The sequence below is a fragment of the Ahaetulla prasina genome, chromosome 3 (assembly GCF_028640845.1).
Source record: "Ahaetulla prasina isolate Xishuangbanna chromosome 3, ASM2864084v1, whole genome shotgun sequence".
Classification (NCBI taxonomy): domain Eukaryota; kingdom Metazoa; phylum Chordata; class Lepidosauria; order Squamata; family Colubridae; genus Ahaetulla; species Ahaetulla prasina.
The window spans coordinates 200,291,641-200,310,442 of record NC_080541.1 but is presented as its reverse complement, the minus strand read 5'-3'; the positions used below and the strand labels follow the sequence as shown (position 1 = coordinate 200,310,442).

The 18,802-nt window shown below is 38.6% G+C and overlaps 1 protein-coding gene across 1 annotated transcript in view; it reads right to left on the bottom strand.

Annotated features, from left to right (window-relative positions):
* The window catches only part of SRC (SRC proto-oncogene, non-receptor tyrosine kinase), a 116,523-nt gene that overhangs the window by 7,010 nt on the left and 90,711 nt on the right, over positions 1 to 18,802 (bottom strand). Inside the window, exons 4-11 of the mRNA XM_058178695.1 lie at positions 11,195 to 11,293; positions 9,262 to 9,365; positions 6,502 to 6,651; positions 4,852 to 5,007; positions 3,241 to 3,420; positions 1,990 to 2,066; positions 533 to 686; positions 62 to 193 (exon numbers count right to left, since the gene is read on the bottom strand). Coding sequence (XP_058034678.1) covers positions 62 to 193; positions 533 to 686; positions 1,990 to 2,066; positions 3,241 to 3,420; positions 4,852 to 5,007; positions 6,502 to 6,651; positions 9,262 to 9,365; positions 11,195 to 11,293 — 1,052 coding nt within the window. The remainder of the gene's footprint in view (positions 1 to 61; positions 194 to 532; positions 687 to 1,989; positions 2,067 to 3,240; positions 3,421 to 4,851; positions 5,008 to 6,501; positions 6,652 to 9,261; positions 9,366 to 11,194; positions 11,294 to 18,802) is intronic.

Here is an 18,802-nt window from a genome sequence, read left to right as displayed (position 1 = left end):
AGTTCCCTGCAGATGTTTTTGCAGCTCGTGGCACCGATATCAAAACTGAACTCACACTTACCGGGATATGGTACTCGACCTTTGGTGGCAAGTTCTGTCAAGAGTATTCCAAAGGACCAAACATCTGACTTGATAGTGAACCGACCATAAAGAGCAGCTTCTGGGGCAGTCCATTTGATGGGAAATTTAGCACCTAAGCACAGAAACAGAAATGTAAATAGAAAAGTTGAAAACTCTCACTCAGGTTTTCTTGCCTAGGGATCACAAAAAGAGGGGACAAATGGAGGTGAATTACATTCACATGTGCCGCCATGTCTACCAACTACTTTTTAACATTCATTCACTGTAACTAATACCATAGTAATTTGAAACATACCTAATTATGTATCTTGTTGGCAAGTGAACCTCTTACTCAGTATCTGCTGAGTGAGAGGATGCCTATATCCTACTCATATTACCTTCTTCCCCTCTGAAGCAGCAATACTTTAGCAGATGGTATTTTTTACCTAAACAGGATAAAGAGCGATCATACCTTGTCTTGCTGTGTATTCATTGTCCTCAATCAATCGTGCCAGTCCGAAGTCAGCTACTTTGCATACCAGGTTCTCCCCCACAAGGATGTTGGCAGCTCGGAGATCTCTGTGAACGTAGTTCATCCTTTCCACGTAGGCCATGCCAGAGGCAATCTAACATCATTCCAAAGGCAAATTAAAATCTGAGGTAGTTTGGCAATAATGTTGTTCTGCAAATTTTACTCCTTGAAGTGTTAGTCAAACTGACAAGCCTTATTCACTTCGTATCAAGCGAAATACTGGGTTACAGTCATTTGTGTAGTAAAGTCTTGTAAGATGGTAATCTTAAAATATCAACATAGGATACAGACTTTATAATAGTTAATGATGAGGCTGACCAACATTTTTAAAGAAAATTACTGAGGCCTCTGCTGCAAACTAAATAGCTTACTTGGAAGCACTCAGAATTTCATGAGTGTTTGCAGAAGATACTTATCTACAGTAAGTCAGTTAAAATTATATTACTATATTTACACAACAAATAAAGCTTCCTTAATGTTAATGCTTTTTTGTGATTTGGCCCATGGTATTTGCTTAATTTGTAATTCAATACCTTTTGCAAAATTTTTAAAAAGTGGATTGATTCAATAAGCAGGTTATGTTATTTAAATGCAGCCAATATATAATTTTCCCTGGCCTGACTCATTTCAAATTACAAGAAGAAGAATCTTCTGATGTGAATGTATTTATTAAAATGGCTGTATTTCATTTTTTATAAATAAATCTTAGATAAGATGCAATCAATTCAAACCAGACAAAACAACAACATAGCTCCAACAAATCCAGTTTATTAAAACTCCTATCACTGAGATCCTAAAGTTTGAAGAAACAATAATTTTTCCTTGATACACAAGCTGATGCCATTCTAACTGGGTGTAATGTGGTGTTTGAACAGAAAACCCTCAGTCTCCCTCTTTCTCTTCACATAATCCATTGCAATGAAATGGACAGCAAACAAATAAATAAAACTAATGTATTGCTTCTCATGGTGGGAGACAAATAAAAACTCTTGCTAACGGTAGATCTTAATGTTCAGGTAACTGTCCACAACGGGTGTCCCAAATATGGTGCTTCCAAACAGAATGCTGTATATTTTTATTCACATATGTGTAAATGAGCTCCTCTTATCCATATTCAAATAGAAAGAGCACGGGAAACAGTAGATTGCTTTCTATACCAGTTCAGAATCTACCTCCCAAATGCTGAGTTGTGATATAGATGTGAAAAAGATGCACTAAGTCAGAGCTGTCAAACTCTCGGCCTGCGGGCTAGATGCATCACGCACTGGCTAGGCCCACCCCTGGTTTAGAGAAGAGGGGGGAAGTCCCGATACATCACATGGTGCCGCTGTGATGACGTGAGTTTGACACCCCTGCACTAAGTTCTCTGCAGCCTATGCAAAGCTTTTTACACTCACCTGTGCAGCCATGTCCACCAGCTGGGGCAGCCTCAGATACTTGCCCATCTCTCCCTTCAAAAAATCCAGGAGGCTCCCTACAATAGAACAGATAGTTGTCAGGAATTCACGTAGGGGAAAATCACAAAGTCATTGAGCTTTCTAAAACCCGTCATTATTATCACTTAGCCACACATGTAAATGGGAGTGTAATTTTCTACTCCTTAAGTATCAGTGGTGGGATTCAAATTTTTTTACTACCGGTTCTGTGGGCGTGGCATAGCATGGTGGGCATGGCAAAGGAAGGATACTGTAAAATCTCCATTCCCTTTACACTCCAGGGGAAGGTTACTGCAAAATCCCCATTTCCTCCCAATCAGCTGGGACTCGGAAGGCAGAGTAGATGGGGGCAGGGCCAGTCAGAGGTGGTATTTACCGGTTCTCTGAACTATTCAAAATTTCCGCTACCTGTTCTCCAGAACTGGTCAGAACCTGCTGAATACCACCTCTGCTTGAGTTTTATTATGACACATTAAGCAAGAACTGAATTGTGAACTGCCTATGTGCCAAGGAATCACACTTCAGTGCTTGCTAAACAGTGTATGAATTTATTCAGTCCCGAATTACAACACCACATCTTTAGTTGTGTAAGTGCATGTTTAGCAGTCAGCCTTGTGTTTCATATGCTATTGTATGCAGTAACACAGAAATTATAAATATAGCTAGGAGAAGGTGTATTTTCCTTCCAGTTTCAGATTACTCCTCTGTCTCTGTTCTGCCTATTTCGGTTTATTATTTTATTAATCATTTATTTTATTAATCAAACTTATATACCGCACCATCTCCCGTAGGACTCAGGGCGGTTCACAGGCATATTAAAACAGTATAATAAATAAACATTAAAACCCAATTAAAACTAAATATTATCATGGCCTAATCACTAAAACAGTAAAACCTATAAAAACCCCATTAAAATATGCTAAAACCTTCTATCTTAGGCTAGTCCTGCACGCTGAAACAATAGAGTCTTCAGTTCACGTCTGAAGGTCCGGAGGTCGGGTAGTTGTCGTAATCCTGGAGGAAGCTCGTTCCACAGAGCTGGTGCCGCCACAGAGAAGGCCCTCCCCCTGGGGGCCGCCAACCTACATTGTTTGGTCGACGGCACCCTGAGGAGGCCCACTCTGTGGGAGCGCACAGGTCGTTGGGAGGCAATCGGCAGCAGAAGGCGGTCTCGAAGAAGAAGAAAGCACAAAAAATAGCAAATGTAAGCACCTTTGCACATATACTCTGTTACGATATAAATTGGCTCTTCTGAAACCACAGCATACAACTGCACCAGCTTTTCATGACGCAGTTTCTTCATAACCTGAGCCTCCTGAAGAAATGCTTCTGGAGACATTGTCCCAGGCTTTAGAGTCTTGATTGCTACCCTGGTGGTACCATTCCAGGTCCCTGGAAAAGAAACAGAATTAGTTTTCTCAACAAGAAGCATAACTTGTACAAGCCTAGTTTGTCAGGTACCAATCTCTTCAGATATTAAAACATGTAAACTACCAGATTTGGAGTACGCTGATACTACAGTCACTGTTATATACAGTTATATACAAAAGAGCCGTGGTGGCGCAGTGGTTAGAATGCAGTATTGCAGGTTGCATGCAGTACTCCGGGAGTTCGATTCGAACTCCCGGAGCTCTGGGAGCAGCTCAAGGTTGACTCAGCCTTTCATCCTTCTGAGGTTGGCAAAATGAGGACTCAGATTGTTGAGGACAATATGCTGACTCTGTAAACCGCTTAGAGAAGGCTGTAAAGCACTATGAAACAGTATATAAGTCTAAGTGCTATTGCTATTGTATATCGAAGTACAGATGGGATGTACTGTACATACTGAATACAGCAGAATACAATTACTGTCAAAAGCAATATTTGAATTCGATGCACAAATGTTTCACTTCCAAAACGTCCATACTGTCCTCTTATAAATCCACAATTTCAGAAAAAACTAGTCAAAATGTAACAGTCAGAAATGAATGTCAAGCTAATTTTAAACTTTGTATCCCTCTCCTAAGAAGTTGGAACTGCAGGTAGAGTTCTAATTTCACATATAGGTCTGTAATATAAATATAAATGGAAATGCAAAAACAGTCCTCCAGTTTGGTATCAAATAGGCTCAACCCTCTTGGATCTGTTTCCTCAGAAATCTTATACTACGGATCTTAAGATAACAGAATGCTCAGCTCATCCATACTGAACCAACTTGTAACTAGACTTTCTGTATCTTGTGAGAACATTCATAACATTAATACCCTATGCAAATTGAAAGGTAGTAGTATTTAGTAATGGCCAATATCTGTTTGAGATGTGGAGTTTGGTCCCACTTTCCTTCTCATTATCTTCATTTACATCGATTTCAATGAGTCTGCTCAAAGGATTACATTTTGAAATTTCTCACAATCTTTTATATTTGATAATGGTGTGTTTGAATACTCTTGTTTGTTTGTTCATTGGTTCATTGATTTGCATGCCACCTCAGTCACTGAAGTAACTCTAAGCACCTTACATGTTTGGATTAAAATAGCCACTGAATAATGAAATAGTAAACAGCAGTAACGCATGGTTAGTACAAGATCCCACATTCTTTTGGTGCAAGTCCACCAGCTGATATCATACTACTAAAACAGCTGTTATCACTGACCTTACACCTTTTGCTATAGCAAGTCATAAAACAATGCAGCTGATTCCTTAGCAACTCAAGAATCACCTCCAAAGTCATAGGACAGCCAAAAGTGAAAGGTTTGCTCTAAGTGCTTTTCCATGCCTGAAAACACATCAGAAATGCACCATTCATCAGATAAAATGATCATGTCTCTTCTTGGAAATTCTTACCCATCCAGACTTCTCCAAAGCAGCCTTGTCCAAGTTTGACCTCTAGCCGCAAAGATTCCCGGGGGATTTCCCAAGCATCTTTTGCCAAGCCCTGTGTCTGAGGCTTGCTGGTTGGGCAAACATTGGTAAGACGGTGGCACAAACCATCTGCATGTTCTATGAAAAAATAAAATCAGTTATCTGAATCCGGCCTGGAGGCCTTGAGTTTGACACCCCTGTCCTAAAGGTTGTCTTCATTTAGTAACCGCAGTTGGAACTAACAGCTTGGCCATTAAATGAAGCGGTTGTGAAACATCAACATTTTATGATCTTTCTTCACTTTTCCTTTGCTTTACTGACTGCAGATTGGTTATTTTTTCATCACTGTTGTAACTGTAAATAGTCTCTAAATAAGGCAGTCACTAAATGAGGACTATTAATATGTTGGTTTAGACATTACTCTACTTGCAAACTTTTGAGTTATGAACTTTCATCCATACAAATAAACGCATCTGTAACTCTTGGAAGTTGGGCAAGGAACACTATAGCTAATTCTTCCTGCCTTCTTCTGATTTCTGCTCACATACTGGTTGCTGATCTTCATGCATACCGTTTGTTGTTTAGTTTTGTAGTGGCTGTGTGTGGGGTCTATTGTAGTGATTGTGAATGTTTGGAATTAAGCACAAGAGTGATTTTTATGCTTGTTTGAATTTATGAATAAAGCAGATTTATGAACAGCATCTTGGAACATAGTCTGTCAGTAGAGGAATGTCTATACATTGAATATATACTATTGTCACTGTATTAGTCACAAAATGTATACTTTATTTTCTTTTCAAGAGCAATGAACAGAAATCTCATATCACTTGCAGTGACAGTTCAAAGGTATAAAAGCAATATACTATCAAACATTAGAACAGTTAAATTTGGATCCAATGATGCAATCTTTCATTGCTCATTTCATATTTCATATTTGATTACTTGATGGAATGTCTTTCAAATACAGTCATGGCCAAAATTGTGGAAACCTTTTGGGAAAAGTGTATTTTTGAGGTTTCATGGCTAATAACACAATTTTTTTTTGAGTTTCAAGATAATCATATTCCACTGCTGGAATGGCCTGGGAATAGCTCAGACCTTAACCCAATTGAAAATCTGTGGAGCTGATTAAAGAAACTTGTTAGTCAGAAGCGACCCAGCAATAAAACCCAGTTAATAGAAGCAATAATTCAATCTTGGTTTCACATTATAACAGCTGCAGAACTAAAAGACTTGGTTCACTCCATGGGAAGATGTTGTAAGGTCGTAATTCATGCTAAAGGTTACCCAACTATTAAATGACGTGATAATTTTTTTATATCTAATTTTTTCTACATGTTTCACTTTTCTTCTTTATATTGTAACTGCTATTATAATAGTAAATTCTTCATAAAAGTTCTTGCATTACATTCTTGATTAAATTATCTTTCCACTGATATATAATTTTATGGTACTACTGCAAAAAAAAAAGTGGTGTTATTAGCTAGTTTTAGAAAATACACTTTTCCCAAAAGGTTTCCATAATTTTGGCCATTACTGTATAGTTCAAACTCTTTTTCTTATTCTGGGGTATCCTAGACAGAGATCCTTGCAGAGAACACAGCCCTCATTAGATGCTGAAATGACACTTACTGGAATAGTAAGCCACTAATTGCTGAAGGCTGCTGAACTGTGTACGGGATGTGATATAAAAGCCACCGTTGTCCAGTTTGCGAATTTTGTAGTGCTTCACATTGAGGCCCTTGGCATTGTCAAAATCTGAGACAGAGAGACAGTAGGCACCTGTAAAGAAAAAGTGAAATCTATTTAAGCCTATAATCTTAAAGATAATTTGCAATCAATATTTATTAAGACTGATTAACCCAAGATGACAAGGCTATATTTTGTGCTCAAGTATGTGTGCACCTTCCTTCCTTCCTTCCTTCCTTCCTTCCTTCCTTCCTTCCTTCCTTCCTTCCTTCCTTCCTTCCTTCCTTCCTTCCTTCCTTCCCCCCAAAAAATACCAATCCTAGAAAAAACCACTAATCTCCAAATAACTGAAAGTTTTACATCAAAGCATAAATGCAGTTAGGTCATATGTTTCATATATATTACATGTCTCTATTCAAGGCAAGCTGCTGATTCCATTTCACAATGGCATTTTAGAATAGGGAAAATACTGAATGCATACATAAGCAAATCTGTCAAAGCAGAATGTCTTGATCCCAGTTATATAAAAGCAGATACTGATGCTACAGTCACCGGGATATCAGCTTCACAGCAGGATTAAGATCTGGGGAAGGGGAATGCAGAAGGGACAACTTTGAAGAAAGCAACTGAGAGACCCAGGCTGATCTAATTATGGCCTGCAGATGAATCCATCTTCATTCTGATCCTGTCAAACCTCAGCAGCTAATTTGTATGGGGTTAACACAGAAGGCCTCGATGGCAAGTCTTTGCTATAACTCTTAAGCGGAAGAAATCTATTGGGAAAACCACTTTCTCCTTTGCTGTTAGTTCAGTGCTCCAATTAAACGGAAAGAGTGTTGCTCTTTTAATATGACTGTGGTATCAGTTTAAGGTGTTACACAAAATTCAGGATTCCAAAATGTTTTCAAAACATATACAGTTCTGAATTAGATCCTTGTTTCCTCTATGACTTGTATCTTCATTTCAAAATCAGGCCATGGGAAACATGTTGACCACAATTAATAATACAATCTAAATGATTGACACCAACATGCTTAGAAATTCTTGTAAAGGTCTCAGAGATTATTAGGAAAACATCTTTCTATCATTGCTGTTTAGCATTTATGAAGAATTTTTTAAAAATGGCCCAAATCTTTTTATTCGTATCATGCTCATCCTCATGGTCTGTGACCTCTTTTATAAAAGGACGTTTAATCTTATTATTTTGAATAATTTTCATTGGGAATTTGGCTAACAAAATTGGATTAAAACCAGACTAAGTTAGACATGTTTTATTTTTATCTAGGAGATTCATGGATAACTTTGAGTCCTATGACTAGCTTGTCTGGACCAACTCACTGAAAATGAATAATGGCAGGCAAATGAATGGTCTGACGGTACTATGTTTAATGTTGTATGATCTCTTGTGCCAAGTCAACATCAGCTACAAACAATACTTGATTTTAAAAACTACTCAGACCAAAAGCAGAGATTCCCAGCAGTCTGAAATTTGTACCACTGTTATGATTTTTCTCCAAATATGCATATGTGAGACTAAAACATACACACAAACTTTACAATTCTAGGTGTGTTTCACTATTAGAAAAACACAATATATGGATAATGTTAAATCAACTCTGTGCTTGTGCAAATTTTGCGGCTGGTACATGGACATTGTTTGTTGCTGGTTTTTTGCTCACAAAGACAATCTCTATAACCTTCCATAAATGTAACAAACAACAGCTCCTTGGCAGGGTAGAAAGAGAAACCAGTGTTTCCTGTTGCTATTAGTTACCCAGCTATTTCCCCATCCAATGACCTAGTTTCTACAGGGTTTCCCCCCCCCCAAAAAAGAGAAGTACAGCACTGAAAGTCTGTTTACATTTAAATCCCATCCAGTTCTCCACCCTTCACACCAGTATACAAGAGGGAAATAGAGAGGATGTAGGTCCCCTTGACAGAACCAAATGTCTGTATTGTAGATAGAATGGACAAGGAGGGATAATAAGCATGTTATTAACATTAGAAACGGCATACCTCTTGTGATTACTGCATGCCATTATACTGTATATCAGGCAAGTAAAAAGACCCTTGGAGAGACAATACATGCTCCAAGACCCCAAGTCTGAAATCTTCCTCTACTCTATTATTGCCTACATTTAAAAGCTAGTTTAACCATTATTTACATGGCTGCAATAGTTAATAGTTCTTAAACTACGATAACCCATATTAACTGCTGCAGATACCTGAGAGAGGAACGATTCATGGGGTTCCTTTGCCTCATACTTCAAGGCTAACAATTCTAGCTACTACAGTCTGAAAATACTACATTTTCTGCTTTAAAACGACAGGAAGCTCTGGGAGCTGCAAAATGTGTAATGTAAACACAGGCATGAATACAAGTCTTAAAAAGACAAAGAATCCAAATTCTTCCTTGTCGCTAGAAAACCACAGGAAACTGCAAGACCCCCACTGTGTATGATGTGGACAAATCCATGCTGAGTTCTTGCATGATTAAATATTTTTAAAATGCTAATTACGGCCCATGACCACTGAGATATTGCCAATATTTAGGGTGAATGAGAGATAATCCCCAGCTCTTAGAAGTTTGGGAAACATCCTTCAATAGCCAGAGAGAGAATTATATTGTCTCCATTGAAGTGGAAGTCGGAGTTTCTAATATATTCTCCTGTAAATGTCCTTTTCTTTTCCAATTATTATTACCTTTTGTGGTCTCACTCTCTCTTGCCAGAAAAGTCCCTCGGGGATTCTCTGGATTGAGCAGTAATCGTTCAGATTCTCGGCGTGTAATCTTGCCAAAATACCACCTGCAGTAGTAGAATACAGATAAATGTAGAGGGTTCCCATGTTCATTTAAATCACTGCAAACATTTCTGGAGACAGAGGAACCCAATATTTTCTCCTATAAATATGTAGCCTCCAAAGTCAACGGACATGCCAAAATAATTTTTAGTCAACAGGAAAGAATGCTGGTATTTTTTCAGCCACATTCTAGATAGCAAAAGTCTAGATTGGCAATGACTAAAAATCTCATTAGATTTCGGCCCCTTCAAAAAGATTGCATCATCTTAAAGCAAGATTAATAACAATGGGAGGTTTTGAGAATTTACACATCATAAATTATTTTCGGATGGGTAAAGCATTTTGGGATGGATTAACATCACTGCATTTTTAGGGCCCATATTGCCACAGTTTATAAGATTCTAAGATCTCAGAATTCAAGAAGGAAATAGCATGCAAACATTGAACTGGCCCCGCTCATTAAATATTCTTATTCTTGAAAAGTTAATGCATTAGGGATCCTTTTTTGATGTATTAGGAATCCTTTTCTTGGATGTTCCAGCTTCACAGCTTCACAGATGTTTTAATCTGATCTAATCACTTTGTACTGTGCACTTAAAGTTTACATTACGCTCTAAACCGGGTGTGTGTGTGTGTGTCAAACTTGCAGCCCACATGTCGGATGTGTCATGTCATGTTCTGGCCATGCCCACCCTGGTTTAGCAAAGGGGGGGAAAGTTGCAATATGTCACATGATGATGTGTTGTCGAGAGTTTGACACCCCTGCTCTAAACCTTCCAGTTGGCGTCAGCATTAAATGACAAAGCAGTAAACACTAAGATGTTGTAAAATATAATAACCTCCATAGAAGTAGTCATTCTGCTACTCTGAAATTAATCATTCATAAATGCATCCAGATGAAAGGCAATAATAATGCAAAATCAAGACTGGCTATCTCACTGGTACAAGATGCTGTGATGATGGGCATTGATTTAGATGACTATAAAAAGAAACTAAATCAATTTATTATGCCTTATTAAGCAGGTAGTTTTCTCTCCAGGTAGCATGTCACTAAACGCTGAGGCAACACCATTCTTTTGAAAGAAGGATTTCACAATGCAAAGGAGCACATATGAAAATCTCTCTTCTAATCATTAAAGCAACTGCATCTTCTTTTAGACTCATATATATGCTTTGGAAGCTACCCCTAGGTGCCAAGTATCTAGGATTTTTCCAGTTCAGCATTCTAGGTTCTCCCTATACAAAACGTTAGTAATAAAATGAAAAACAAAGCTCAATTTTCCAGAATCTCTTCAATCTTAAACTTGAAGGGAGAGACCAATAATGTATATCAGTTCCCTATAGCTTGTAAAAGTTCTTGATTTTCTCATTCTTGATATTGAGAAAGTTAATATGGTTTTTATGGTAGTTAACAAATGAGTACAGAATATACCTGAGGTGGAGGATGGCTTAAGCTATCTGATGAATTTGTATCTATCAGCACCTTAGTAAATGCCAGAAAAATGCTAAGCTTCTTGATTATTGCTATTTTCTTTTATTTCTGAAGTAAATCAAAATGTGGGGGAACTCATCTTCTTGAAACACAATGTGTTTTCTACAACTAAAAATTCTTCCTACCATCCATAAACACACCATTTGACACTGAAAGTTATCTAGAGAATATACATATTTGTGAACTAGCCGAAAGTCACATACTCAGGAACTCTGTTTAAGAGAATTACAAAATTATTTGAGAGTTGCCCTCAAAAGGTTATAACTAGAATGATTTTGCCAATAATATCTGGCAAAAGGCTTAGCATAATTCTTTTCAGTCTAGTTATAATATTTTAATTACTCTTCTGCTTGGATGGAGTCTGAAGGTGCGACGTAGTTACTGGGGATGTAGCCTTTCTGGCCAGTTGTGAGGGAGTGAGCCAGCCACCAATCTCCTTCCCTGGAAAACACAAAGCAAAATAATACATCAGTGAAAATACATTGATCAAATTACCTTCTCTATCCACCATTATTACCAGTTTTCCACAAATATTTTGCTTCCATTCCTCCTACTCACTGACTTAGGCCAAATATCTATTTGGGGGCACATTCTGTATTAGATGTTGGCCAGAAAACTTCATGAAAACTTAGACCTCCAGCAATATTTCCAATCATAGTGTCCTCTAGAACAGGGGTCTCCAACCCTGGCAACTTTAAGACTTGTGGACTTCAACTCCCAGAATTCCTCAGCCAGCTTTGCTTTGCTGGCTGGGATATTCTGGGAGTTGAAGTTCACAAGTCTTAAAGTTGCCACGGTTGGAGACCCCTGTTATAGAAGTAAGAAGGCTAATTCTAGACTTTTCAACCAGCATGACCTTTGGCTAGGATTCTGGTAATTGCAATCCTAAATATATCTCCAAAGCAGCACATTGTTAAGAGAAGAAGAAAGAAAAGCTCTCAAACAGTCTTGGTTTGTTTCTTGCAATAGATCAATTGTGCTCCTTTGAATTTCTAGAAAATACAATAAAAGGAGATACAACAGAATTTGGCAGGACTATTTATAGAAGTAGCCGAAGCAAAATGATTTTTTAAATTCACTGTGATTCAGATCTGCTGGGAGGCAATTCAGGTTTGCAACATGGATGCTTGAAGCCAAACACATTCCTATACATGAAATAGGATTTTTTTTTAAAAAAAAATCTTTTTAGAACAAGGCACAGATTGTGGTTTAGCTATCCATTCAATTTTGTACATCTTCAAACAATACCACACAGTTCTCCGTGCCATAAATGGAATATAATAACCGTTTTCATTTATGCTTTGAGTCATATTCATATTTAAATATGCATTGCATACATATGAACATTAACTTGGATGGAATGATGGGTAAGAATACGCAGAACTGACACAGAATAGAAACAGAAAGAAACACCCACTGCCTATTTTGCAGGATATCCATTGGCCATCCTGGTTTAGGGAATCGAGAAAATGGCAATGAAATATAAATCAGCCCATTCAAACACTATTTTTCAGACGGGGCAATGAATGCCTGTTCTAAGTAACAAAGCTCATGGAAGAAATGCATCATCATCATCATCATCATCATCATCATCATCATCATTATTATTATTATTATTATTATTATGGCTGGTCACACAGTCCGCCAATGTTTTGACTGGATTTGGCATTTGATTAGTTTGGTTAAGTGACAAACCAACACGAGGTCCTTTTAAATAAGGTGTTTCCTTACTTAAAAGGGAAGGGTCAACGCCCTGTTGAAAATACCTTTGCAGCCCTTTGAATTTGAACCAGATCTGGTTGCTGAAGGAAGCATTGGATGTCGGCGAAAGCAGAGGTAGGATCAGGAAGAAATAGGCATACAAACATAAGAAGAAACATTGTGATAATAAAAAGGGCAGGCACAGCCAAAGCAAAGTTTAAATGTGCAACATCTTAAAGCAGCTGCCAATGAATTAGGCAGCTTGCACAGCTTGGGAGAGTACCCAATGGAGAGAGAGGCTGCCAGCGTTAAGAACCTAAAATGAATACTCATTTGTGCTGTTCAAAAACGAGAAAGGAGCTGGGGAGAAACGTAGAGATAGTCCTCGACTAACGACCGCAGTCAAGCCCCAAACTTACGTTGCTGAGCGAGACAGTTGTTCAGTGAGTTTTGCTCCATCTTATGACCTTTCTTGCCACAGAATGATCGCAGCTGTTAAGTGAGAAACGTGATTGTTAAGGGAATCTGGTTCCCCCATTGATTTTGCCTGCCAGAGGGCCGCAAAAGGTGATCACATCACTCCCAGGATGCTGCAACCTTCATAAATATGGACCGGTTGCCAAGCGTCTAATTTTGATCACGTGACTATGAGGATGCTGCAATGGTTGTAAGTGTGAAAAATGGTCATAAGTCAGCTTTTTCAGTGGCGCTGTAACTTTGAACAGTCTCTAAACAAACTGCTGTAAGTTGAGGACTACCCTTATTGCTGGAGAAAAGGAAACAAGCATGCTTACCAAAAAACCATAAAAACCAATGCCTCTAAATGGATAAACTAAAAAGATTGGCCTTCCTTAGTTTGGGTCCCTTCTGATGTGCTGACTAGAGAATTCAAGGAGTTAAAAGTTTACACATCTGAAGGGTCACAAAGGCTGGGAAGGCAGGTAAGAAATAGAGAAGGCAATCTGCTTCACATAACCAGCTTGTGTTTGCAGCAGAGTTAACACAATGATGCAGTATCTTCCCCAATGCTATTTGTTAGGCAGGGTATAAAAGAAATATGAAATTAATTCACTTTACATATTTCAAGGGTGGTATCAAAAAACATTCACGTAAGACCATTAAGAGGTGGGGAGCTCGTTGTGAGGTTGTGTACAGGTAGTCCTCGACTTACGACTACAGTTGAGCCCAAAATTTCTGTTGCTAAACAAGGTAGTTGTTAAGTGAGCTGTGCTCCATTTTACGACATTTGGCCACAATTGTTAAGGGATTCACTGCCGTTCTTAAGTGAGTCATATGGCAGTTAAGTGATGCTGACTTTCCCCCACTGACTTTGCTTGTTGGAAACCAGCTGGGGACAGTTACAAACGGTGACCCCATGATCTCGGAACTCTCCAACTGTTATAAATATGCCCAAATTTTAATCACATGATCATGAGGATGCTACAACAGTTGTAAGTGTGAAAAACAGTCATAATTCGTTTTTTTCAGTGCCATTGTAACTTCAAAATAAGTCAAGAACCACCTGTATTCCTTTCCTCCTGGAAGAAATTTTCTCCCTGCCAAGATATTTACAAGTAAATCCCTTGTATTGGAGTGACTATTATTATAGGGTTTATCTTTTTCAACTTCGTTTACTGATTACTGTGTTTCTTTGGGCTTTATTCTGATTTCTCCTGGGTTCTTGTTGTATAACCTCAGAAAAATAGAGATTACTTAGCAGACTAAATGCAGAAGTTTTCAATATCTTAACAGCTCCTGTCATCCTTTAAGGCGTAACATCGTTTTCACAAATGGTGAAATCCAGTAGCAGCAATATCCAGTCCTTACAGAAACAGGTTAACAAATTTAGATTGGGAAAGTGCTTAAAGGCCACTTCTTCTCTCTACTAGTGAAAGTGTCACATTAAATAAAATTTGCAATGCATCTTAGAAAGCATTGGGTTTTTTTAAAAAAAGTATTGGCCTTGAGATCAGCACCACAAAATCCCAATAGAAGAATTCAGTAACTGATGTACTCCAGACCCAGTAAAAGCAGAGGAAAATGAGAATAAAACTTTAAATATCCAGACAAGCTTTAGCCACAACTTGCTATGCTCCCAAGAGTGAATTAGGTGAAAGGTGAGGAACATGGCCAGGATTCCCTCCAGGGGAATTCATTCTGCTCCTGGCTCTGTGTGACCCAGCCAACAAGTATTCATAGAATGTCCAGGTGTCGTAAAATAGCCTTATCATGCAGAATCGCTCCGAGACAGCCACTAGCATAAGGGCACCGGTGCAAATATTCAGTCTAATCCTCCACAAATCCCTGGGAACCAGAGCATTGGCTTCTAAATTCAAATTTATCTGAGATTTCCAAAGGCTTGGGAGGTTTACTGACTGTATTGGTGTCAATCCACCCAGTTGCCAAGCATCTGAATTTTGATCACATGGTCATGGGGATGCTGCAATGGTTGTAAATGTGAAAAATGGTCATAAACTCACTTTTTTCAGTGAATTACAGAACTTTTTAGAGACAATATTACAGAACTTTTTAGAGACAATATTTGCATGTTTTCCACTAGTGGTGTTCTGGTACAAGCTAAATAGCAACTGGAAAGTGTGTACTATGTTACTTAACACTGATCGTAGAGTTATACGCAGCTGCTGTATAGTTACTGTGGTATTTTAAATCAGGCCTGTCAAACTGGCGGCCCGTAGGAAGGCCACCCCCACCCCAGGTCAGCAAAGGCAAAAAAGTCGCAATATGTCGCGTGACGCAGTTGAGTTTGACCCCAGTGTTTTAACTCAAACTTAGCATTAACCATGGTCTATACCAGGGGTCTCCAACCTTGGTCACTTTAAGACTTGTGGACTTCAACTCCCAGAGTTCCTCAGTCAGCTGGAAAATATCCCAAGAGGAGAGAGGAGAAGGATAGGGTATTATTAATGGAGTAATTCTGGATGAAAGAACAGATTTCTCTTTGCTATTTTAACTATTGTGAGGTGATGGCCATAATGGAAATAAAGCAGGGGTGCTACTCAGCAGGTTCTGACAGGTTCTGGCGAACCAGTAGCAGAAATGTTGAGTAGTTTGGAGAACCGGCAAATACCACCTCTGGTTGGCCACACAGTGGGGTGGGAATGGAGCTTTTGTAATATCCTTCCCCCTGGAATGGGGAGGGAATGGAAATTTTGAAGTATCCTTCCCCTGCCACGCCCACCAAGCCACACCCACAGAACCAGTAGTAAAAAAATTTGAATTCCACCGCTGGAATAAAGGCTTTTCATCATAATCAGTAGAGTAATATTGCTTTAAAAACTTTAATTTTCATATTGGGAGAAATACCTGAACTTGTGCTTTCCCCCTACAAACAAAATAAAACAAAAAGCATGGTGTTGCCCCAATTATCAGAGGTCTAAGCCAACATGATGCTGAAATGACGAAGTACGGGCTGTGATGCCAAATGCAAGTGCTGTCCGTTTGTACCTGTATTGTGATAATTGATGGAAAGATTTAAGGGGTAGACTTTGTGTCACAATGTCACAACAGATTTGGTCACTTGATCTCTTGCTCAGATATCTATGCTTAATATAGAAAATTAACCCTAAGAACTATTTCTCCCTGAAAGGCCAGGGGAAAAAGGATGGTCTTAATGTGCAATTAAAAAGCAGCAGCACCAAAAAAACATTTGTTATGTCATACTATATAACACTATTTTGAGTTTTCCGATTTAGACAGCAAAATATTTTAAACTACTTTTGGCAAAATACTGAAAACACAGTGTTAAAAGTAGATGTTCAGGCTCCAAAGAACCCTGGCCACCAATGCAACAGCTGCTAACAAGGACTATTTTAAATTATTTCTGTAGAACTAGAATGTCCAGCTGATGGCAGCAGCTAACGGATCTTGTAGTTACATTGGCCACCACGATGCATTACATTTCTAGTTTTATCCTTATTGGGAATCATCAGACATAGCCAGATATTATACTGTGGGTTCAAACTTTCTACTAGAAATTGAACTCCCAGGCCTTCACACTTTTGGATAACTATATATAATGCTTTAGATTTAGGATGTATCCAGCTCCTGATGTTCAATAGCTGCAGAAGGAATATCTACAAGACTTCAGAACAGCTTTTGTTAAATTCCCAGAACTTAGGATGTTGAAAAAAACTAAGTTGCTTGGACTGGTTTGTTTGGATTCAGAGACTACCAGGATTCAGACCACTAGGTATGTAATCTAGATTGGGAAATTGGGCAGCCATCCTGAAAGAATATAAAGGCAAGATATCTCTGTACTGTTGCCAAGAAAATACCACAAAGGTGTTCACATAGTCTCTTTTGTGACGTTTTGATTTCTGGTTCATCATTTTTACATAGAGGCTTGGTAAAGATTCAGCTAGCCACCGAAAGGTGCAGTTTCAGGTTACAGATTGGATGGAAGGTGGAAGTGGCATATTTGCAATATCCTTCAAGTACAAAGTCATAGGGCCATAATGACAAAGTGGATGTGCTCATGTGATAAAACAGAGTTCCAGAATCTGCAAAATCACACTTAAGCTGCATGCTGCTCAGAGTACCAATAGCCAAGAGAATTTACTAGTTGAGCTTTCATCCTCAAGTGACATAGTGCTTTGACAATAAATGTTAGCTACACCCTCACAACTGTATGCTGATCAGTTTCCTCTAGTCAAGTGGCCTCCAGATGTGCTGGTTGAACATCTATGGCAGGCCTGTCCAACTGGCAGCCTGCGGGCCAAATGCTTCACATGCAGACCACACCCATCCAGCTCCACAAAGGCAAAAAATGTTGTGGTACATCACGAAATGTCACGAGACGCGATTGAATTTGACACCCGTGATCTATGGGAATTAAAGTCCAATATTGTTATGTCAACAAAAGAAGGATCTTTGTTTTTAATAATCACATATTTAATAATCACATAATCACATTTTCTTATAATAGAAATTTAAATTAAGGAAAGAGCTACTCAGCTATTATGAATATTTCAAATATAATTGACTTTCTCCATCTTATTAAAAACAGTGTCTGTGAAGACCTTTAAGTTGGTATTGTTTACATGTCCACTTAAACATTTAATTTACAGTCAGACAGATTGCCTTGCTAATCGTGCCAATATTCAATTTATGATTTCAGCTCCATTGCATGGCACAATGAAATTATACCTCCACCTATGGGAAGAAAGACTTGTTGGGAAGGTATAGCAAAACAGCCCAGTATGCCTAAAGAAACTCATCTATTAAAGGAATTTGTCTATTTTTTTTCCTCTTTCCATACAAAGGCTCTCAAAGCTCAAGCCCAAGAAAATTCTTGAAATTGGGGCAGAAGTAGGAGGAATTGAATCAGAGACTCCAAATGGTATTCACTTGAAAAGAAAACCTGAAGATGATTCCTTGCATATTAGAAATGGAGCAGATGTCCTCCTTCTGGTCATGGAGTATTAGTTTTCCCACAGGGAGAAACTAATTTTTATGTTTTATGAAAAGAAGAATTTTCCTCTAACATAATCTTTAGGGAGTATATCAAACGATAACAAACTTCTAAGAACAAGTGTGCAAGGTAACATCACTTAGGGGAAGGAGATATGGAAAAGATAAATTTACCTAAATGAACCACCAAGGCCTAGGTGCAAAGCCCTTTTCAAATGCAATAGAGGTTAGGTGCCTCTGAGTCAGTTACATCCTTTCTGAGCATAACCTACTTTTCAGGGTTTCCCTGAGGATAAAATGTGTAGAATGAAAAGAAAAATCTTCAACTTGTTTTGAGCTCTCAAAGGAAGGATGGAGACAGAAATGGGATAAATAAAATAAGTTTTGCAGAAGGTATAATCAACTCCACTAACTCACCCATCTTGGGAAACAGTGTAGGAAGCAAAGATTCAATAGAATATTGGGGATATAATCAGATAATGCCTTCAAAACATAGGAAATGTTACAGCAAAGATCAGAGCCTTTGCAAATACAGTGGTCCCTTGGTACTCAACTGCTTTGAAACTCATTGTATCTTGTAGCCAATGCATTCTAATGTGAAAATTTTTTTCTCAGTACTCATCATTTGTTTGGTACTCAAAACACAAGCTGGCACTTGACGGTGTTGGCTACCTTGTGAGTCACTGCATCAGGGGTGTCAAACTCATGGCCCATAGGCCAGACGTGTCATGTGCTGGCCACTCCCACCCCCATTTTAGCAAAGGGGGGGAAAGTTGTGATATGTCACATGACGACAATGTGTCATTGCGTTTGACACCC